Source organism: Gadus chalcogrammus, unplaced genomic scaffold (genome assembly GCF_026213295.1).
Source record: "Gadus chalcogrammus isolate NIFS_2021 unplaced genomic scaffold, NIFS_Gcha_1.0 GACHA068, whole genome shotgun sequence".
NCBI classification, from domain to species: domain Eukaryota; kingdom Metazoa; phylum Chordata; class Actinopteri; order Gadiformes; family Gadidae; genus Gadus; species Gadus chalcogrammus.
Genome location: NW_026613503.1, coordinates 364749 through 387492, shown reverse-complemented (window position 1 = coordinate 387492; position 22744 = coordinate 364749). Strand labels below are relative to the sequence as shown.

The following is a 22744-nucleotide window of genomic DNA, read 5'->3' as shown; positions in this document are numbered from 1 at the left end:
AAATCAGACACACAATGAAGGAGACGCGGTCTCTAGGGCCTCTGTGGGCCTCTAGGCTCTCTCGCTGCCACGAGCCCTTCCTTCCTGCACCCGAGCCGTGCTGTACTGTGCTGTGCCTCCTTTTAAAATGGCTCCCGTGCTTGCGGCCAGGTGTCCCCCAATCACCCTGATTGGGGTGCCGAAAGGGCTGCTCTCCCCTCGCCGGCTGGTGGGTGGGGGTGGTACACCCCGTCCTCCACGGTACCCCGGGCCTGTCCAGGCCGAGGACCACGTGGCGGGATGCCACAGTGTGTGTGTGCCTGTGTGTGTGTGTGTGTGTTTCGCGGAGGGGCGGCACTTTTTTTTTTTACTGATTCCCCCCCCCCCCCATTTTTCTACAACTGAGGGATCACAGAGGCCTCCGACACCCGCGCCCGTTTTGTTTTCTACAACCGACACAGAGACGCTGACCCCCACCCCACTACCCTCACCCCCGGGAGGAGGTCCTCCTGGGTGAAGGAGGACCAGAAGGTGTGGAGGTGTGTCAGTGTGTCTGAGTACCCTCCTCCACCTGGGGACACTCTGTAGAAGGACAGAGAGCCAGCAGGCCGGTCCAGATACACTCCTACTCTGGTGGAGCCAGCGGGGCGGAGAGGGAGGACTGTCTGTATACCGTTGTACCGGGCAAAGTAACCATCATCAGAACAATAAAGACCCCAGGACTTGTTGTTCACATCAAGCACGCTGTCATCACCCCCGTCCTCTTCCTTGTGATTCCTCTGTATGTCACTCCTATCTCAACAGGTCCTTCCCACTCTACCTCCCAGTAACAGCGGCCAGTCAGAGCCTCTCTACCCAACACCTGGGGCCAGGAGTCAAATCTGTCTGGGTGATCCGGATACGACTGGTCCTCTCCAACCATCGTCACCTTCCTGTTGTCCTCAGACAGAGAGAGTCGTCTGAAGGCCGTGTTGGGGTCCAGTGTGAGGTCACAGGCATCTGAGGGAGAACCAGACATGATGAGCTGCTGAACCGCTCTTCATCCTCATCATCATCATCATCATCACTAGTACTGTTCTCCTGCGCTCTGTGTACATATACATAGATATGAAAACATACATACATATACATATGTACACATAGATAGATACATACACCTCAACAATGACGTTATGAAAACATCAACAACAATATTATGAAAACATCAACAACAATATTATGAATACATCAACAACAAACATCTCTCCTTGGATCCAGGCTGCTCTTCTTCTTTTTATTCTCTTTCTTTTTGTGATCGCTCTCTCTTCTTCTTCAGTCCCCTCCCCATCAGCCCCCCCCTCCCCATCATCCCCCTCCCCATCAGCCCCCTCCCCCTCACCAACCCCCCTCATCCCCCTCCCTCTCATCCCCACCCCCCTCCCCATCAGCAGCCCTCCCCCTCAGCCCCCGTCACCCTCCCCTTCCCCTTCCCCTCACATGCCCGGTCACACCCCTCCCCCTCCTCCCTCAGCCCCTTCACCCCCCCACCCCCACACTCCTCCCCCCTCAGCCCGGTCCCCCCCCCCCCCCCCCTCACCCCTAGTCCTCACCCTCAGCCCCTTCACCCCCCCCTCCCCCTCACCCCTAGTCCTCCCCCCTCAGCCCCGTCACCTCCCACCCCCCCTCCCTCTCACCCCCCCTCAGCCAGGTCATCCCCCCTCCCCCTCCCCCCTAGTCCTCCCCCTCAGCCCCCTCCCCCTCAGCCCCCCCCCCCCCCTCAGCCCCCTCTCTCTCACCCCTTCACCTCCCCTTCAACCGGCCCCTAACCGTGATGTGATGAATTAAACAGACACTTACACTTCTTTAGAGCTGGTTTCAGCCTCCACTCTCCACCGTGCTCCACACTGGGGGGAATGAAAGTGAAAGCAGCATGTTGAAACATTCACCTTCATCATCTGCTGTCTCATAACGTTCTACACAACATGAGTGACAGCTTCCTCTTCAAACCGCTTCATCTAGCAGCATGAATCCTTGTAAGAGACTTTGTCCCTGAGTAGTGAGCTGTCCTCTCCATACCTGAGAGTGTCCAGTCTCCAGCGTGGATCCTCCAGTCCAGCAGAGAGCAGCGCAGCTCCAGAGTCTCCTGGGTGATTGTAGCTCAGGTCCAGCTCTCTCAGATGGGAGGGGTTGGAGCTCAGAGCTGAGGCCAGATAAGCACAGCCTTCCTGTGTGACCAGGCAGCCAGACAAGCTACACTCATACACACAGACACACAGACACACACACACACACACACACACACACACACACACACACACACACACACACACACACACACACACACACTTTATTATATTTATTCTTGTTGAGAGCAGTTCATACTAAAGTAACCATATTTATAAAGCGTATTCATTCCATTTGGAGGATAAGGAGAGAAGAGGACAAGGAGAACAGGAAGAGAAAGTGGGGCGATGACATCATTACATCAGAACTTCCCTCACTTGGATGTGCAACAGGATCTTAAACAAATGCTCCTTTCTCAATAGCTGCAACTCAATGAGATATTGTTCGGTTAGAGTCAGGAGAAGTCCGCTGTGTTTGGTACGCTGAGGACCGTTTCTTCACAGGTTCTAACATTGTGTAGAACCAGGGAGAGTTTTGTCAGCAGGCAAAAGAGCAACAGAAATGCATCGGACATGAGCAGCACTACACCAAACTAATGTGAAGTTAATAAAGTCCATCTTTAATGTTCAATATGATTCACTTTACCACAGCCAGTGATGTTCTATGGTGAGGTGTACATTATATTCAGATCACAGCACGGCTAAAGCCTCATCCCCATGTCTACGCTAATGACAACTCCTCAGCTCACATCTGCTGACCAGAGTTACATAACGTATAACAAACATAACATACTAGTAGTTAACAGGTCAACCCCTAACGCTCACATCAGCGGGCCAGAGCTACATATTAAACAACCCCAAGACACAGTTTAAAGAGGATGAAAACTGACCTGAGAGTTTCCAGTGTACAATGTGGACTCCCCAGTCCAGCACAGAGCAGCTTCACTCCTGAATCCTGCAGATCATTGGTACTCAGGTCCAGCTCTCTCAGACTAGAGGAGTTGGAGCTAAGAACTGAGGCCAGAGCTTCACAGCATCTCTCTGACATATGGCAGCCATTCAGCCTGCACACACAATGAAGAGAAGAGGTTAGGAACTGTGATTAAAATGAGATACATCTTTAAGTTATTCAATAATGAAGGAATGTTATTAGTTTAACAAACATACTAAATAATTAGATGCATCAATGTTAAATAGTTGTTTAGTTGAGATTGAAAATGTCTTCTATATTCTATTGTTGCGAATATACTCTTATGTGTACTGTAATACATTATACCAGGGGTTTTCAAAGTGTGAGAGAGTGAGCCCCCCCTCAGAGAAAAAAATTCAGCTGAGCCCCCCCCCCCAATTTTTTTTTCTAAATACCTGTGTTTTGAAAGCAATTTTAATTATTTTACACATTTCAAACATCTCCGATCATAATTTTAAAACATTTGGAACATATTTTTGAAACATTTGAAACTAATTTTTTAACATATTTTTTAAACATATTTCTGAAACATTACATATTTTTGCGTTTTTAAACAACAAAATGTAACAACTTTATCTAAGCATGTTTTAGCTTAACTTTTTTTAAATACATTTGAACATCTTAATCTGTGTAAACTGCCAGTTTACAGATTCATTCAGGGTCCCCGACTCTACATTTTCTGAGTGTAATCAGATCTGCCTTTTCAGTCCAGAGATTCGACTATTCGGCGGGGTTTGTTTACCGGCGTTGCTATGGTGACCTCAATTATTATAACCAACTGAAAACGACGCCGGTTTGAAACTAAAACTGTGATTCTGAAAAAAGTATAAATGCTATCAAAATTCCGTTTAGATAGTATTGAAGATACAAGTGTGTAGATTTGTTTAATGGTTTGAACGATGGTAAACGGTTGAAAAATGAATGAGTTACGATGTCTAGAAGTAGGTGTATCAGAATGGGCTGACGTCTTCAATGAAAACAGCTGAAAACGAAGCAGTATGAAACTAAAACTGTGATTCTGAAGACATTTTAAATGATATTGAAATTCTGTTTCGATATTATTGAAGATACAAGTGTGTAGATTTGTTAAATGGTTTGCACGAAGATAAACGGTTGAAAATTGATTTAGTTATGTTACTTCTACAGTTGAAGTACGACTGATGATTTGAATCATCGTCTTTCAGGGTTTTCTTCGGGTTTATTTTTTTCTCACGTCGCGCCCCCCCTGAAGAACTCTGGCGCCCCCCAGGGGGGGCACGCCCCACAGTTTGAAAACCACTGCATTATACGTTAGTAGGACACCTACAGAGATGTTTTGTATGTTATTATAACTAGTATGTTTTAACTAGTATGTTTATTCTGTTATGAGTAAAATAGTAATACATGTTGTTATGAACCTAGAGATCTTTTTCGATGAAGGACAAAAAGACATAAAGGGCAGCCAGGAATTCCTGGATGCTCAGATGGACAAAGCAGAACACCTTGTCCTGGTACAGCCCACACTCCTCTTTAAAGATCTGGGTGAACACTCCTGAGTACACAGAGGCTGCTCTGATATCGATGTCAGACTCTGCCATATCTGCCTCGTAGAAGATCAGGTTGCCACTCTCCAGCTGGTTAAAAGCAAGTTTTCCAAGAGAAACAATGATCTCCCTGCTCTCTGAACTCCAGTCTGGATCGGTTTCAGCCCTTCCATGGTACTTCCTGTCTCCCTGTATGGACTGAACCCTCAGGAAGTGGCTGTACATCTGAGTCACGGTTTTGGGCATCTGTTCGATCTGGGATTTTTTGAAGATGTCCTCCAGAACTGAAGCAGTGATCCAACAGAAGACTGGAATGTGACACATGATGTGGAGGCTTTGGGATTTCTTGACGTGGGTGATGATTGTGCTGGCCATCGTCTCCTCTCCGAATCTCTTCCTGAAGTACTCCTCCTTCTGCTTGTCAGTGAACCCCCTCACCTCTGTCACCATGTCAACACACTCAGCAGGGATCTGATTGGCTGCCGCAGGGCGTGTGGTTATCCAAATGCGAGCGGAGGGAAGCAGGTCGCCCTTGATGAGGTTTGTCAGCAGCACGTCCACCGAGGTGGACTTTGTGACATCAGTCCAGATCGGGTTTCTCTGGAAGTCCAGAGGAAGTCGACACTCATCCAGACCATCCAAGATGAAGACAACTTGGAACCGCTCGAATCTGCAGATTCCTGCTTCTTTGGTCTCAATAAAGAGGTGATGGAGAAGTTCCACCAAGCTAAACTCTTTCCCTTTCAGTAAATTCATCTCTCTGAAAGTGAGGAGAAATGTGAACTGTATGTCCTGGTTGGTTTTGCCCTCAGCCCAGTCCAGAGTGAACTTGTGTGTTAAGACAGTTTTACCAATGCCGGCCACTCCAGTTGTCATTATCGTCCTGATTGGTTGATCGTGTCCAGGTAAGGGTTTAAAGATGTCCTCACATCTGATTGGTGTTTCTTCCTTGGCTGGTTTCCTGGAAGCTGTTTCAATCAGTCTGACCTCATGTTCCTTGTTGACCTCTCCACTGCCTCCCTCTGTGATGAAGATCTCTGTGTAGAAGTCGTTCAGATCTGTTCGCTTTCCTGCTTTAGCGATTCCCTCAAACACACACCTGAACTTCTTCTTCAAATTATACTTAATTTTATGTTGGCAATCGACAGCAGCAGATCCTAAATGAGAAAACAACAGATGACATCAGTTAGTGGATTGTGATCAGTGGAACCAGGTCAATATTTCCTAAATGACCGACTTCATTATATTTAGTCGCTTCAATACTTGTGGTCGGAAAAGCTGGTTGTGGAGGACTGCATGTTACAGATTCAAAGTGTTAAGGAATAGGGCTGTGCGATAAATCAAAATTTTGACCACGATTTCGATTCTTGGGTCAAACAATCTCCAAATTAAAAGGTCCCATGACATGAAAATCTCACTTTATGAGGTTTTCTAACATAAATATGAGTTCCCCTAGCCTGCCTATGGTCCCCCAGTGGCTAAAACTTGTGTTTGGTGTAAAACGAGCACTAGCTGTTCTGCTCGCCTTTGAAAAAACGGAGGCTCAAGTGCGCTGATTTGGAATGTCTGTATTTAGGACGTCACCAAGAATCTCAGCTCCTCCCCTTACTCTGCCTGGCCCGCCCAGAGACGTTGGCCCGCCAATGAGACTCGACCGTGCGAGCGCCACATGTGTGTGTGTGAATACACACACTGTAACGCAAGTGTTTCTTGTCGGTTCTTTGACGTGTCTTGTATTTTCACAACGAGACTGTTGTGGGGGTTATCTGAGCCATGGTTGAGAAGGAATTGGGGGAAAGGAACTTTGGCTCTGACTCGCTGAAGTACATGAACTGCGACATGCCGCCGGTTGCCGCGAGGCACCGTCGCCCGGCAGCGGGCAGCGGGCAGCCGGCAGCGTGCGGTTCAGTCGACTTCAGGTTGATGTGAAAGTGGAAGAACCAGAGACGTCGCAGAACCCGACAAAGTCGTTTGTGATTCATAATATCGTCTGGAAAAATGGCCAAAAGCCGCACACAGCTTTTGGCCATGATAATATGTATTATATGATATAGATATCTATGTATTATATGATATTATTTTGATATAGAGCTCCAGGACTGTAACGCAAGTGTTGTACACTTCCTTGTTATTTGGATAACCGTTCTGCTTTTGGTGTTATGGCGCATAACACGTCGGACTCTCGTCTCTGGTATTTCTACAACGAGACTCGTATTGGGGGTCATCTCAGCCAAGGTTGAGAATGAATTGGGGGGAAGGAACTTTGGCTTTGACTCTCTCAAGAACATGAACCACGACAAGGAGGAGAAAGGGATCGTTGCCGGGTAGCGCTTAGGCACCTCCGCCTCTGGCGGTGGTCCCTCAGCGGGGCTCAAGCGGTAGACATTCGCTGCCAACAATCCCTTTCTCCTCCATGTCGTGGTTCATGTACTTCAGGGCGTCAAAGCCAAAGTACCTTTCCCCCAATTCATTCTCAACCATGGCGGAGGTGACCCCAACTACAGTCGCAATTCAGTCCCTCCCCCAGAGCATTCAACGCGGCCCCGCGAGCTGTGTGTGTGTGGTGACCTTATTCAGAAAACAGCACGAGCGATAAGGGTAAAACACTCGATAAAAAGGGTAACTCGATAAAAAGGGTAAAACACTGAAAACTATGCTTTTCGAAAACGATCGCTGCGGTTAATGTGAAAACGCTGGGTTCACGTTGTAGTGTGGACAGGTTAGACGGAAGCTTTCAGAAACGATGACGTTCGGTTGCCATGACACTGACATGACGCTGCCACAAGCTTGCACTCGAGACCGAGACGCTCATCAAAAGAATGGCAGAAGAAATGCAAATGATGATCTCTCTGTACAATGTCCTAATTTATCTCCAGATACAACTCGACATATTGGCTCAAACATATTCGTTGCTCCGAAAAGACGGCAGAAAACCGAAAGACGGCAGTTCAAACCGTACTTGAAGCGCCGTTTCTGGACAAGACCGGGTCGAAAATGATTAACCAGCTGATCAACTGTAAGTATCAACTGATCGCATGCCTGTAATCTAAACAGAGAGGCGTGGCGGAGTACCGTAACCATGACAACAACTGTGTATCAAAATAATTTCAGTGTGGAAGGTGGATGCAAAACATGCCGAAAACGATATGAAAACGATAGTGTGGACGGAGAACGTTTTCATTGCGGATGTGCGTTTTTACGTTTACCCGGGTTAGTGTGGACGGGGCCTGAGACGCAATCACAAAGACGCTTACGACGAATTGGCAAAGAAACAAAAACACAAGACCACAACCCCGACGACAGCAGGACAGACGTCGATTACAACCGACGCCTGTCCTCCATATTTAATCTTCTAGTGTATTTATTTTATTCATTGAATGTTTTAAAGAAATTAAGAACAGCTGGATACATATTTATTTGTACATTATTTTCAATTTGAACATTTTCAATTTTTTTTTTTTTTTTGTGTACCGTGTAGTTGAAGAATTTTGAAAACTCAGTTACCGTGTTTATTTTTTGAAATGCAGAATAAATGCATTTTATTTTCAAACTCAAGAAGAATCATTTGAAGAATCGTGATTTCAATCTTGACCAAAGAAATCGTGATTCTAATTTTTCCAAATTCAAGCAGCCCTGTGGGACTATTATTTCCACAGCAATATGATTGGTCTAATGATAGTAATAATGAAAGTGAATCAGTGTAAAGTGATTTTCTATGCTGATGCAACAAGACAGGGTTTCATCACTTCCACTGAGTTGTTCTGCTGTTGGTCTGCAGTAGAATGTTTAATGTTAATGTGGCTTCATAACTTGTGGTCGGAGAAGCTGGTCGTGACAAAGACTGCATGTTACAGATTCAAAATGTTCAGGACTTTTCGTTTTTACCACAGCGATATGATTGGTCTAATGATAATAAAATGATAGTGAATTTGTGTAAAATGAAATGCTGATGTGACAAGATAGTGCGTCTCTTCCACAGAGTTATTCTGCTGATCTGCAGTTTATGTTTAATATTAATAATAATTAATCTCCTGGAACCGTCACCTTATCGTGGTGGAGAGGTTTGCGTGTCCCTGTGAACCTGAGAGCTGTGTTGTCTGGAGCCTTGTGCTCCTGGTAGGGTCTCTCATGGCAGAGTGGTCTCAGGTGAGGGGCCAGACTAAGAATGGTTAAAAAAACTCCAATGAAGCACGAAAAAAGAGGAGATGTGACCCGGCCCGGAGGAAGCCCGGGGCCCCCGTCTGGAGCCAGGCCCAGACGGAGGGCTCGATGGCGAGCGCCTGGTGGCCGGGTTTGCCACGGAGCCCGGTCGGGCACAGCCCGAACAAACTACGTGGCACCCCCCCTCTCTTCATCCCATGGGCCCACCACCTGTGGGAAGACCCGTTGGGGTCGGGTGCGCAGCCACATGGGTGGCAGCGAAGGTCAGGGGTCTCGACGGACCAGACCCGGGCGGCAGAAGCTGGCTCTGGGGACGTGGAACGTCACCTCGCTGTGGGGAAAGGAACCGGAGCTTGTGAGGGAGGTGGAGCGCTATCAGTTAGATCTGGTGGGGCTTACCTCCACGCACAGTCTCAGCTCTGGTACCGTACTCCTGGATAAGGGTTGGACTCTATTCTTCTCCGGAGTTGCCGAGGGCGTGAGGCGCCGGGCGGGTGTGGGGATACTCATAAATCCCCGGCTGAGCGCCGTTGTGTTGGAGTTTACCCCGGTAGACGAGAGGGTCGCCTCCCTGCGCCTAAGGGTTGTAGGGGGAAAAACTCTGACTGTTGTTTGTGCGTATGCACCAAACAGCAGCTCAGAGTACTCGGCCTTCTTGGAGACCCTGAATGGAGTCCTGTATGGGGCTCCAGTAGGGGACTCCGTAGTTCTGCTGGGAGACTTCAACGCCCACGTGGGCAACGATGGAGACACCTGGAGAGGCGTGGTGGGGAGGAACGGCCTCCCTGATCTAAACCCGAGCGGTCGTTTGTTATTGGACTTCTGTGCTAGTCATGGATTATCCATAACAAACACCATGTTCGAACATAAGGGTGCTCATAAGTGTACCTGGTACCAGAGTACCCTAGGCCGAAGATCGATGATCGATTTCGTGATCGTGTCATCTGATCTGAGGCCGCATGTTTTGGACACTCGGGTAAAGAGAGGGGCGGAACTGTCAACCGACCACCATCTGGTTGTGAGTTGGATCAGGGAATGGGGGAGATTTCCGGATAGACCTGGTAAGCCCAAACGAGTAGTGCGGGTGAACTGGGAACGTCTGGAGGAGGCCCCCGTCCTAGGTATCTTCAACTCACACCTCCGGCGGAGCTTTTCTGGCATTCCTGTGGAGGTTGGGGGCATTGAGCCGGAGTGGGCGGTGTTCAAAGCCTCCATTGCTGAAGCTGCGGTGGTTAGCTGTGGCCTCAGGGTCTTAGGCTCCTCAAGGGGCGGTAACCCTCGGACACCGTGGTGGACACCGGTGGTCAGGGAAGCCGTCCGACTGAAGAAGGAGGCTTTCCGGGATATGATATCCTGGAGGACTCCTGACTCGGTTGCAGGGTACCGACAGGCTCGAAGGGCTGCAGCGGCTGCCGTGTCGGAGGCTAAGCAGCGGGTGTGGGAGAAGTTCGGAGAGGCCATGGAGAAGGACTTTCGGTCGGCACCAAAGTGTTTCTGGAAGACTATCCGGCACCTCAGGAGGGGGAAACGGGGAACCATCCAAGCTGTGTACAGTAAGGATGGGGCTCTGTTGACCTCAACTGAGGAGGTCGTCGGACGTTGGAAGGAACATTTTGAGGAACTCCTGAATCCGAATAACACGCCCTCTATGTTGGAGGCAGAGCTCGAGGTTGATGGTGTTTCGTCGTCAATTTCCCTGGTGGAGGTCACTGAGGTAGTCAAACATCTCCGCAGTGGCAAAGCCCCAGGGATTGATGAGATCCAGCCAGAAATGCTAAAGGCTCTGGGTGTTGAGGGGCTGTCATGGTTGACACGCCTATTCAACATCGCGTGGGAGTCAGGTACAGTGCCAAAGGGGTGGCAAACCGGGGTGGTGGTTCCCCTGTTCAAAAAGGGGGACCAGAGAGTGTGTGCCAATTACCGGGGTATCACACTTCTCAGCCTCCCTGGTAAAGTCTACTCCAAGGTGCTGGAAAGGAGGGTTCGGCCGATCGTCGAACCTCAGATTGAAGAGGAACAATGCGGTTTTCGCCCCGGACGAGGAACTACGGACCAGCTCTTCACTCTCGCAAGGATCCTGGAGGGGGCCTGGGAGTATGCCCATCCGGTCTACATGTGTTTTGTGGATCTGGAGAAGGCGTATGACCGGGTCCCCCGGGAGAAACTGTGGGAGGTGCTGCGGGAGTATGGGGTAAGGGGGTCTATCCTCAGGGCCATCCAATCTTTGTACTCCCAAAGCGAGAGCTGTGTTCGTGTTCTCGGCAGCAAGTCAGTTTCGTTCTCAGTGGGTGCTGGTGCTGTTTGTGATATACATGGACAGGATATCGAGGCGTAGTCGTGGTGGGGAGGGGTTGCAGTTCGGTGGTCTGAGGATCTCGTCACTGCTTTTTGCAGATGATGTGGTCCTCATTGGATCATCGGCCTGTGACCTTCAGCACTCACTGGATCGGCTGGCGGCCGAGTGTGAAGCGGCTGGGATGAGGATCAGCACCGCTAAATCTGAGGCCATGACTCTTAGCAGGAAACCGGTGGATTGCTTACTCCGGGTAGGAAATGAGTCCTTAGCCCAAGTGAAGGAGTTCAAGTACCTCGGGGTCTTGTTCGCGAGTGAGGGTACTATGGAGCGTGAGATTGGCCGGAGAATCGGAGCAGCGGGGGCGGTATTGCGTTCGCTTTACCGCACCGTTGTAACGAAAAGAGAGCTGAGCCGCAAGGCAAAGCTCTCGATCTACCGGTCGATCTTCGTTCCTATCCTCACCTATGGTCATGAGGGCTGGGTGATGACCGAAAGGACGAGATCGTGGGTACAAGCGGCCGAGATGAGTTTTCTCAGAAGGGTGGCTGGCGTCTCCCTTAGGGATAGGGTGAGAAGCTCAGCCATCCGTGAGGAACTCGGATTAGAGCCGCTGCTCCTTTACTTAGAAAGGAGTCAGCTGAGGTGGTTCGGGCATCTGGTAAGGATGCCCACTGGGCGCCTTCCTTGGGAGGTGTTTCAGGCACATCCAGTGGGGAGGAGACCTCGGGGAAGACCCAGGACTAGGTGGAGAGATTATATCTCAACACTGGCCTGGGAACGCCTCGGGATCCCCCCGTCAGAGCTGGTCAATGTGGCCCGGGAAAGGGAAGTCTGGGGCCCCCTGCTTGAGCTGCTCCCCCCGCGACCCGACCCCGGATAAGCGGATGACGATGAGGATGAGGATTATTAATAATAATAATTACATTGAATTAAATTTTATTTCAAGGCGCCTTTCATGACACCCAAAGGTCGCCTTACAATTCATAAAACAATCTAGGGTCAAAAACAGCAAGAGCTGCATCGCCAACAGCATGATCAAAACAAGACATAAGGAGGGGGTAAGAACAGTGAGGAGACCCAGGTAGGAGGGGGTAAGAACAGTGAGGAGACCCAGGTAGGAGGGGGTAAGAACAGTGAGGACACCCAGGTAGGAGGGGGTAAGAACAGTGAGGAGACCCAGGTAGGAGGGGGTAAGAACACTGAGGAGACCCAGGTAGGAGGGGGTAAGAACACTGAGGAGACCCAGGTAGGAGGGGGTAAGAACAGTGAGGAGACCCAGGTAGGAGGGGGTAAGAACAGCAGCACAACGGGATACGAGGGGAACCCACGGTAGGGGGTCATTACAGCGAGCAGGCCAGTGGGAACACATGTGTTTTGAGGAGGGAGTTCAATGTTGTCAGAGTGTCTCTTTCAGTGCAGCTCAGAGCCCTAGCGCCCACGGTGCTGAGAGCCCTAGCACCCACAGTGCTACGAGCCCCAGCACCCACGGTGCTGAGAGCCCTAGCACCCACAGTGCTACGAGCCCCAGCACCCACGGTGCTGAGAGCCCTAGCACCCACGGTGCTGAGGTGGGAGGTCGGGACGGTGAAGACCAGCTGAGGATGACGAAGGGAGCGGCAGGGCCTGTCCTCCTGGAGGAGGTTGGGGAGATAAGTGGGGGCCACGTTGTGGAGGGCTTTGTCGGTGAGCAGAAGGGTTTTAAGGTCAATCCGGTGTTGGACAGGGAGCCAGTGGAGTTGGACGAGAACAGGGGTGGTGTGGTCGGGTGATTTGGTGCTGGTAATGATGATGTTTAACATTCTTTAACCTCAGACCCCCACCATTACCCTACATATCCGGATCAAACCATTTAACCTGATACCCCACAACAATCCTACGCACTGGATCAAACCATTTAACCCCAAAGAGGAAAGATTGTCTCCACATTGAAGTTTGAAATGTATAAGTCTCACATTATGTCATTTAGTCTGAAGAGAACAAATAATAATCTCCTACTGCTCTTCAAAATGTGTATTTCTTCTCTGTTTTCAAGATAAGAGTCTCTTACCGCCCCACAGTGTGTCGGCCAGTTCCTCCTGGTTCATCTCCATCAGGCAGAGCTTTGTGATGTCCACCACTCCCTGTATGGCGCGCCTCCTCTGCTCCTCCTTCTTACCATCCACCTCCTCCTCCTCCACTCTCTGACCCTCTGAGCATTGTGGGTAATCTGAGAAGAGATCCCTCCAGAGCTTCTTCAGCTCCTTGTCTAGGAAAGCGTGTGCGTTCTCCTCAGCCCTCTGGAACAGAACAAACATCAAGAAGAACTTTACTCTGACCAAACAAATCAGAAGCACCTGTCCTGCATTCACGTCCCGCTGGACAAGAGATGCTTTCTGATGTTCATGGAGAGCTGAAGTCAAACGTCTCGGTGGACATTTACACACCTTGATCAGCTCTGTTTGATGCTGCTGTAGCGACTGAGCACTGGTAACCTTTGACCTCTGCTGGTGTCTGTGCGGAACACAAACACACACACACACACACAAACGCACAAACACAATTGTATTTCCCCAGCCTTGCAGATATCAGTATCAGTAGAGACTGATAACAACCAACTGGTCTGTTTTCATCGTCTGTTTGAAACCCCTACCTCTCCTCTCTGGAGGGGCGTCCATCTTTAAATTGATATGGTATATCCATAGAGCGGTCACTCTTCATGGAGACACAGCTGGGTCCAGGGGGGTCTGCTTTCTGCTGCTGCTCTGGGCTTCAACACACACACGCACACACACAGACACACAGACACACACACACACACACACACACACACACACACACACACACACACACACACACACACACACACACACACACACACTTAAATTTTTCCTGACTTGGAAACATCAGTACCAGTGAAGTCTGATAACAAGAACCTGCTCACTCCTGCTGGACTCTTCGAGAAAAACAAGGACCAGGATTTATGGACGTTTGATAGAAGCTGTGTCTTTATGATCTTTGATATTCCTCACCTCTGCTCAATAGACTGATTTCCATCTTTAAACTCGTCAGGATGATTCATAGACCGGTCACTCTTCATGGAGACACAGCTGGGTCCAGGGGAGTCTGCTCTCTCCTTCTGGACTCTTCTAGAAAAACAAGAACCAGGATTTATGGATGTTTGATAAAAGCTGTACCTCTATAATATATGATGAATCCCCACCTCTTCTCAATAGAGTGATTTCCATCTTTAAAGTTAAAAGGTTGTTCCATAGAGTGGTCACTCTTCATGGAGACACAGCTGGGTCCAGGGGAGTCTGCTTTCTGCTGCTGGACTCTTCTAGAAAACAAGAACCAGGACTTATGGATGTTTGATAGAAGCTTACCTATATAATCTCTAGGGCTGTCAAGTTCTGGTCGGTTGGTTGACAGGTTAATCGATATGCACTTGTTGGACCAAATTCTCTTCGGTCGGACAATGGCTGGTGTTCCTTTAATAAGAACAAAGAGCTTCTTAATCCATTATTTTAGGGCCGGGAGGGACAAATGCAGACCGATGTATTTTATATTTGAGTGACGGGCTATATTTTGTTAGAAATAACTTTAATTATGAATAAAAATAAGGTTGAGGGCTCCATAGTTTCTGTTTTAAAAATCAGATAGTTAAATAAACTAAGACTTATAAGACAAGAGGTCAAACCCCCAGGTTTCTCAACGTTGAACTGGCCCATAAGGAAGACCGCTAGTCCTAACTTACTGACCTTTACTCCGCTACTAACTCATTGATTCCAACAAAGTCATCGATCTGGCAGCATTTGGTTAAAAAGGACGACAAAAAAGCATGCAAACGGTAAAGTAAGTTTGTGGGCAGATCAGCTAAAATGGTGGCATGAGTACTTTTTTCTTAGTATTTCTGTGATTGTTCATCCCCCTTCGTGTTTAACGCTCGCTAGGCTTTGAGTGGGAACACATCAGAATTGGCTTCTTGTCACGAATCCCAGCAGCATCCAGTGGGCCCCGTTATATTACACACAGATAAAAGCGATAATCAATTCTTCTGTGGTGTCGTCTATAAACGACACTGCCCGACGCTCCGTGGCTCGTCCGCTGTCTGCTTCATATTGAAGCTCTGCCCTAACCGAGTGGACTCGGACCGAGAGGGGGTCTGAAACCCACTGCCCTTCTACAAAAAGCCCATATGTGATATTGAGGCTAGCAGGTAGAGTAGAACGCACTGTGGTAGATTCTGTTGATCCAGAGATAACGTGCACTTTGTTTTATAATAATCTTTTCACCATCGACCAATAGATTGGTCAGAGAGTTGGTTGGATTTAAGACTATAGCCCAAATCATCATCTCTAATCAATGCTTACCTTTTTTCAATTGACGGATTTCCATCTTTAAAGTTATGAGGTTGTTCCATAGAGCTGTCACTCTTCATGGAGACACAGCTGGGTCCAGGGGAGTCTACTCTCTCCTGCTGGACTCTTCTAGAAAAACAAGAACCAGGATTCATGGTTGTTCGATAGATGCCGTATTTTTATAATCTCTGATAAAGCCTCACCTCTTTTCAATGGACTGATTTCCATCTTTAAACCCAACAGGATCATCCATAGAGTGGTCACTCTTCATGGAGACGCTATCTGCTCTATCCTGTTTCTCTGGGCTTCAACACACACACACACACACACACACACACACACACACACACACACACACACACACACACACACACACACACACACACACACACACACACACACACCTTTTACTCAGACTAATGATGGAGTCATGATGTATCACTGCTGATCTCTGAGATGGACAACAGTCACAGACAGAGAGATCCTCTTCTTACCTCTTAGCTTTGCTCCGGCGGCCATTTTCCCCAGACAGAGCGGTCTTAGAGGTAGGACCCCCCTCCCCTCTCTCCTCATCCATAGTAGACTGGAGACCTGGACACAAACACAACTCATATTGTTTCTACTGCCACTCGGCATTGGTTCACTCTGTTTTTTTAAATGATGTCCAACCAGTTGGACCACTTCCCCTCCCAGTTCATACTCCTCCCAGACTCTGCTTTTATATGAGCTGTGTATTCCGCTCACAGGGGGCTGTTGTCTCTGTTAACTTTGGACAAGAGGCAGGGTCTCTCCTAGACGCCGATTCATAGACCCTCTCATTCCCAGAGGTTTCTAATATACTCTTTAATAACGTATCATCATTCAACACAGAAGGTCTCAAAAGGCTACAAAATGTGTCTGATTAGATCAAGTTCACCGTGCGGATATCATACCAACTGCTCTCTGTGCTGGTTAAACCGCTCTGGAGGCAGGACCATGTATGGACTTCCTCACGTGGTATGACATCACAACCAGATCTGTGATGCAGGCCCTCAGAGAACAAGACCCGGTAAGAGGTCGTTCAAACACCTTCACAAAGCAAGATGGCCGTCTTCCTGTCTAAATAATGTTATCATAATACTGCACTACAAATATAACAGCTATACATTCTGTCCTAAGTACCTTTAAAGTCACCCAAGGACACAAGGAGACACAAGAAGAAAAAGTCATTCTTAACGTCAACCTGACACCTGACTCCAGGCTGGAAGGTTCAGGGTTCGACCCCCAATGCCCACAGTCTAACCTGTATCATTATACAGAGCAGGATTCTTAAAAATGTTCAACCTACTGATAAGATTCAAAGTTATTCATATTTATGATCTATCAAAGATAAGAGTGGACTACAGTATCTTAGTCTTCTTCCTACAGTGATAAAGGGAGCCACACCAAACCATCCGACTCATAACAAGGAAATGGTGAACCAACCAGTTGGACCAGTTACCCTCCCAGTTCATACTCCTCCCAGACTAACCTCTTATAGGCGGCTGATCCATGACCTCATTCAGTGATGAATAGTAATCACTGTTTTAAATATGAAGAATGGACAGAGAGCTCTGAGCTCTGTACACTCTGAGTACAGAATACTCAGTGTGGACAGAGTACTCAGAGTGGACAGAGTACTCAGAGTGGACAGAGTACTCAGAGTTCAAAAACACACACACACGCACACAAAACAGGGGCCTGTTGTCTCTGTTAACTTTGAACCAGAGGCAGGGTGGTCTTTCCTAGACGCAGATTCATAGACCCTCTCAGGAGGGCAGGACCATATATGGATTTCCTCGTGTGGTATGACATCACAACCCGATCTGTGATGCAGACCCTCAGAGTACAAGACCCAGTACAAGATGACGTTTAATAGTCTTCACTAACCAAGATTCATGTCTGAATAATGTTACCATAATACCGGACTGCAAATATAACAGTTCATTCTGTCCTAAGTACCTTTAAAGTCACCACAGGACGCAAGAAGGCACAAGAAGAAATAGTCATTCTTAACGTCAACCTGACACGTGACTCCAGGCTGGAAGGTTCTGGGTTCGATCCCCAATGCCCACAGTCTAACCTGTATCATTCTACAGAGAGGAATCTTAAAAATGATGATCCTACTGATAAGATTCAAAGTTATTCATATTTATGATCTACCACAGATAATAGTGGACTACAGTATCTTAGTCTTCTTCCTGTTGGACCAGTTCCCCTCCCAGTTCAAACTCCTCCCAGACTAACCTCGAATAGGCCAACCCGGTATCACGCAATTGCGTGCTCCTGCGCACGAACGTTAATCTATTGAAGCGTGTTCCCGAGCACGATAGTCCGACTTTTTGCGTGTTACACAAAACGAAATGTCAACCAATGCATTCTGAATGGGAGTGTTCTAAGACAATTAGCGTGCTCCACAAAACGGTACGAGAGAGAGAGAAAGAGAGAGCGGGAGGGACAGAGAGAGAGAGAGAGAGCGAGAGAGAGGCTTCAGAAAGGGTGTGCGCAGATACAGTGCACCCTAGTTATGTTTATGCCAAAACCTATATATATAATTAGGCTGTGGAAATTGCAATAAGTTAAGAACACAACTTCGCACGTTGAGCACACAGCCGTGTGACTCGTTTATTTTGTAAAAAAGAAAACCGGAAAACAAAGCGTGCTGAAGGTAAACAAATCCAGCATGGTCTGTGACGTCATGAGACGCACGTAATCCTTAGGGACCGCGATCCCTGAACCACCAAGAACGTAAATGACATGCAGTAAACAACAACACAATTGAAAGAACAACACATAACGAAATAATGTAGGTGAATTATGTTACGGTCACTACAAGGCTATAATTATATTATTTAGCGTGTAATGAGACAATCTATAGCCAAATTGTCGAAGATGCCCGAGAATCTTCGGGGATATCAGCATGGGAAATCGGCGAATCAGACCCATGAAGGGGGGGGGGGGGGGGGGGGACACGTTAGTTGAAGGGGGGGGACACGTTTGTTGAGGGGGGGGAGACACGTTTGTAGGGGGGGGGGCACGCTCGACAACGAGAGTTGGTTTTTATTGAATGCTCGACAACGAGAGTTGGTTTTTATTGAACGAGACTTCAACACGGAACAGCTGCACGAAACGATGGTCACGTCACTCTCGGTGACGGTGTCGACAATAATGAACACACGAACAATGTTAATAGAACAACACACAACCACATAACATCCCGAACCCATTAACCCCACTTAATCCTAACAACAAAACAAGTTAACAAAAGCCCCATTTGTCAACTGAGAACCCCAATTCCCAGAATCCCCCGCGGCTCCGGAACACGGCGCAGCTTATATTAATCTTTATTATCTGAATGGGAAATGCAATATTTTAGGACAGATACACCATTAAACGCGTTTCTAATGACATTTCTAGCGAGAAATGTACATTTTCCTTACATAATCTTCAGTCAGTGAATGTGTATGATCTTTATTAATCTTTATTATCTGAATGGGAAATGCAATATTTTAGGACAGATACACCATTAAACGCGTTTCTAATGACTTTTCTAGCGAGAAATGTACATTTTCCTTACATAATCTTCAGTCAGTGAATGTGTATGATCTTTATTAATCTTTATTATCTGAATGGGAAATGCAATATTTTAGGACCGATTCACCGTTAAACGTGTTTCTAATAACATTTCTAGCGAGAAATATACTTTTTACTTGCATAATCTTCAGTCAGTGATTGTGTCTGATCTTTAGTTTTATAGTTATTAGGATTTGATCGGCTCGCTCGCATGTTTCAACGACGTCAGGTTGCTTTCGCTAAACTAGCAGCTCACGTGCTTCCTGCGTTTGTGTTATTAAACTGTTACTTTATGTAACTTTTAATGATATCATCTTGTTAGAAACACGTATATCTGAGAGCCAACCCAGTCGCCAAAAGCATACGTTGACAGTGTACTTTTCGTGAACACTGGATTACGTCGCATTTCAACATAAAATAGCGTGTTATACACACACACACACACACGCACACGCACAGACACACACACACAAGCACACACAAGCACACACACGCACGCACAGACACACAGACACAGACACACACACACACACACACGCACACACGCACACGGTGCATTTCGCTGCTAAAACAACAACAAAAAAATATTCCCTCAAATATTATTACTTTCAAAACGTTGGCCAAAATGGCCAATAATATCATTTTTTATTTGGGATGCTTCTAGAACATTTTGGGTGGATTTTGAACGGTATGTGGGGGGCACGTTTTTTGCAGGACCTGGCAACCCTGCGCTGTTGCCCGAGATCTGGATCCACCCCGGCGTGGTGCCGTCTCCTTTTGACCTTTTGACCCCAGACTTCTGGGGGAATAGCTGAATCAATTCATTAGTCAATCAGAAGCATGTAAATATCGTCCCGGTGGCGTAAGAGGACGAACAAGGTGTCCTTCAACATCTACGCTTCCAGGAGATTACAACGGTGCCATACATGAGCATATTCGAACATGTTTAATGGTAGTAATTAGCTGTCGAAATTGGAGGCCTTAATCAATACTGAGCAGCTATTGATTTGCTTCCCGATAAAGATTTGTCACAAATGACATGTTATTTAGCATCTACACGTTGAGCTGAGTCCAATGACACCAAGAACGACACTCTAGCTAATGGTAACATGTATTTTACATGGTACACCTAGGTCTAGGACATGATCTCGGTGTAGCAAGAGGCCGAGCTTGATCTCATTGGACTCAGCTTAACGTGTAGATGCTAATTAACATGTAATTTGTCAAAAATCTCCATCGGGAAGTAAATCTATAGCTGGTCATTATTGATAAAGGCCTCCAAAATCGACAGCTAATTACTACCCCGAAACATATTCAAATATGATCATGTGTGGCACTGTTGCAATCGTCTCGAAACGTAGATGTCAAAGGACACCTTGTTTGCTCTGTTGCACCACCGGGAAGATATTTTCATACTTCTAATGGATTGATTCATATTTTAAGGTTCTCGGAGTGAGACTTTAAGTGGCTGCAGCAGAAGTGTTGAGACGAAAGATGATACCAAGAGATTTATAGAATATTCCCATTCACATTATGATTCTTCGTCGTAACATCCGACCAAACATCCTTTACATTCACAGAGCGAAGATTATGAAAGTCCAGGCTCAGCAAGTGCTCCATCTCGTTGCACCTGCACCCAGCGGCTCGCTTGCAAGATTTTGGCCTGAAGTTCTTCCCAGACCTACACCCTAGCCATCCAACATGCATATCTGAGAATCAGGCCTCTCTTTAATAATGACAAAAAGTTATGAGAGAAACACACATTAACTTTTTGTTATCTCATAAGCGGCGTGGTGCCGGCTCCTTTTGACCTTTTGACCCCAGACTTCTGGGGGAATAGCTGAATCAATTCATTAGTCAATCAGAAGCATGTAAATATCGTCCCGGTGGCGTAAGAGGACGAACAAGGTGTCCTTCAACATCTACGCTTCCAGGAGATTGCAACGGTGCCACACATGAGCATATTCGAACATGTTTAATGGTAGTAATTAGCTGTCGAAATTGGAGGCCTTAATCAATACTGAGCAGCTATTGATTTGCTTCCCGATAAAGATTTGTCACAAATGACATGTTATTTAGCATCTACACGTTGAGCTGAGTCCAATGACACCAAGAACGACACTCTAGCTAATGGTAACATGTATTTTACATGGTACACCTAGGTCTAGGACATGATCTCGGTGTAGCAAGAGGCCGAGCTTGTTCTCATTGGACAGGTCCTACCGCCCTGAAATTTTAATACCTTATTCTAGGGCCTAACTGGGACCTCCGCACCGAAACTTGGCCCGGTCGGACCCCGAGGGCAGGAAGGGGGGGCCTGCCCTCGGGGTCTGACCGGGCCAAGTCTCGGGCAGGAAGGGCCCCCCCTTCCTGCCCTCGGGGTCCGACCGGGCCAAGTTTCGGTGCGGAGGTCCCAGTTAGGCCCTAGAATAAGGTATTAAAATTTCAGGGCGGTAGGACCTTCCTATCTCAAAAACAGTTTTTCCACCACATTCTGAACCATTAGGTCCTTACAGGCTACACTTCTGAGGGGCTTTGTCCAAATGACACTCCATTTGGGAAAACTTTTTTTCTCTAAGGGCTAGAACTCCAAATCTCGGATATGTCGTACACGGGGCCCCGGGAAATGTGTGTAAACATTTTAGCATCCCTAGCTATCTCGAAAAGGTCGGCAAAGGGGCGTGACCTCCAACAGTACAGTAAATGTACATAAGACAGAGGTTAGTTTCTAGTCCCCATTTTTTGTGGGATGGAGGTGTACATTTGTGGCTAAAGGTGTGTAGACACAGCTGGCCTGTGGCCACGTTTTTGAAGTCGGGGGTCAAAAGGTCAAAAGGAGCCGGCACCACGCCGCTTATGAGATAACAAAAAGTTAATGTGTGTTTCTCTCATAACTTTTTGTCATTATTAAAGAGAGGCCTGATTCTCAGATATGCATGTTGGATGGCTAGGGTGTAGGTCTGGGAAGAACTTCAGGCCAAAATCTTGCAAGCGAGCCGCTAGGGTGCAGGTGCAACGAGATGGAGCACTTGCTGAGCCTGGACTTTCATAATCTTCGCTCTGTGAATGTAAAGGATGTTTGGTCGGATGTTACGACGAAGAATCATAATGTGAATGGGAATATTCTATAAATCTCTTGATATCATCTTTCGTCTCAACACTTCTGCTGCAGCCACTTAAAGTCTCACTCCGAGAACCTTAAAATATGAATCAATCCATTAGAAGTATGAAAATATCTTCCCGGTAGTGCAACAGAGCAAACAAGGTGTCCTTTGACATCTACGTTTCGAGACGATTGCAACAGTGCCACACATGATCATATTAGAATATGTTTCAGGGGTAGTAATTAGCTGTCGATTTTGGAGGCCTTTATCAATAATGACCAGCTATAGATTTGCTTCCCGATGGAGATTTTTGACAAATTACATGTTAATTAGCATCTACACGTTAAGCTGAGTCCAATGAGATCAAGCTCGGCCTCTTGCTACACCGAGATCATGTCCTAGACCTAGGTGTACCATGTAAAATACATGTTACCATTAGCTAGAGTGTCGTTCTTGGTGTCATTGGACTCAGCTCAACGTGTAGATGCTAAATAACATGTCATTTGTGACAAATCTTTATCGGGAAGCAAATCAATAGCTGCTCAGTATTGATTAAGGCCTCCAATTTCGACAGCTAATTACTACCATTAAACATGTTCGAATATGCTCATGTGTGGCACCGTTGCAATCTCCTGGAAGCGTAGATGTTGAAGGACACCTTGTTCGTCCTCTTACGCCACC

General features: G+C 47.2%; 1 protein-coding gene across 6 annotated transcripts; it reads right to left on the bottom strand.

Moving 5' to 3' along the window:
- Nucleotides 1-764: 764 nt before the first annotated feature.
- Nucleotides 765-16342, bottom strand: LOC130378154 (NLR family CARD domain-containing protein 3-like). Of its 6 annotated transcripts, none has more exons than XR_008894531.1 (13): nt 15863-16342; nt 15572-15673; nt 15381-15497; nt 14231-14347; nt 14040-14156; nt 13661-13777; nt 13455-13521; nt 13079-13307; nt 4449-5731; nt 2972-3145; nt 2035-2208; nt 1816-1862; nt 765-978 (listed from the first exon to the last, which is right to left on the bottom strand). XR_008894531.1 is itself a non-coding variant. In XM_056585038.1 (10 exons), exons 1-9 carry the CDS (start codon nt 15943-15945, stop codon nt 4449-4451), a joined length of 2232 nt encoding a protein of 743 aa, XP_056441013.1. In that variant the 5' UTR covers nt 15946-16342; the 3' UTR covers nt 2392-3145. The 6 variants fall into 6 exon arrangements, 1 of the variants encoding a protein (XP_056441013.1); XR_008894532.1 differs by having other exon boundaries at nt 14040-14153; XR_008894534.1 differs by having other exon boundaries at nt 14231-14344.
- Between the last annotated feature and the right edge of the window lie 6402 nt (nt 16343-22744).

What these genes read in the sequence shown, in the direction of transcription:
- LOC130378154 (XM_056585038.1), bottom strand. Translation starts at nt 15,945, where the DNA reads ATGGATGAGGAGAGAGGGGAGGGGGGTCCTACCTCTAAGACCGCTCTG. An exon ending in AATCCGTCAATTGAAAAAAG is followed by an intron (nt 14,348 to 15,380) that starts GTAAGCATTGAT and finishes CTTGTTTTCTAG; the next exon opens with AAGAGTCCAGCAGCAGAAAG. An exon ending in AATCAGTCTATTGAGCAGAG is followed by an intron (nt 13,778 to 14,039) that starts GTGAGGAATATC and finishes TGTGTGTTGAAG; the next exon opens with CCCAGAGCAGCAGCAGAAAG.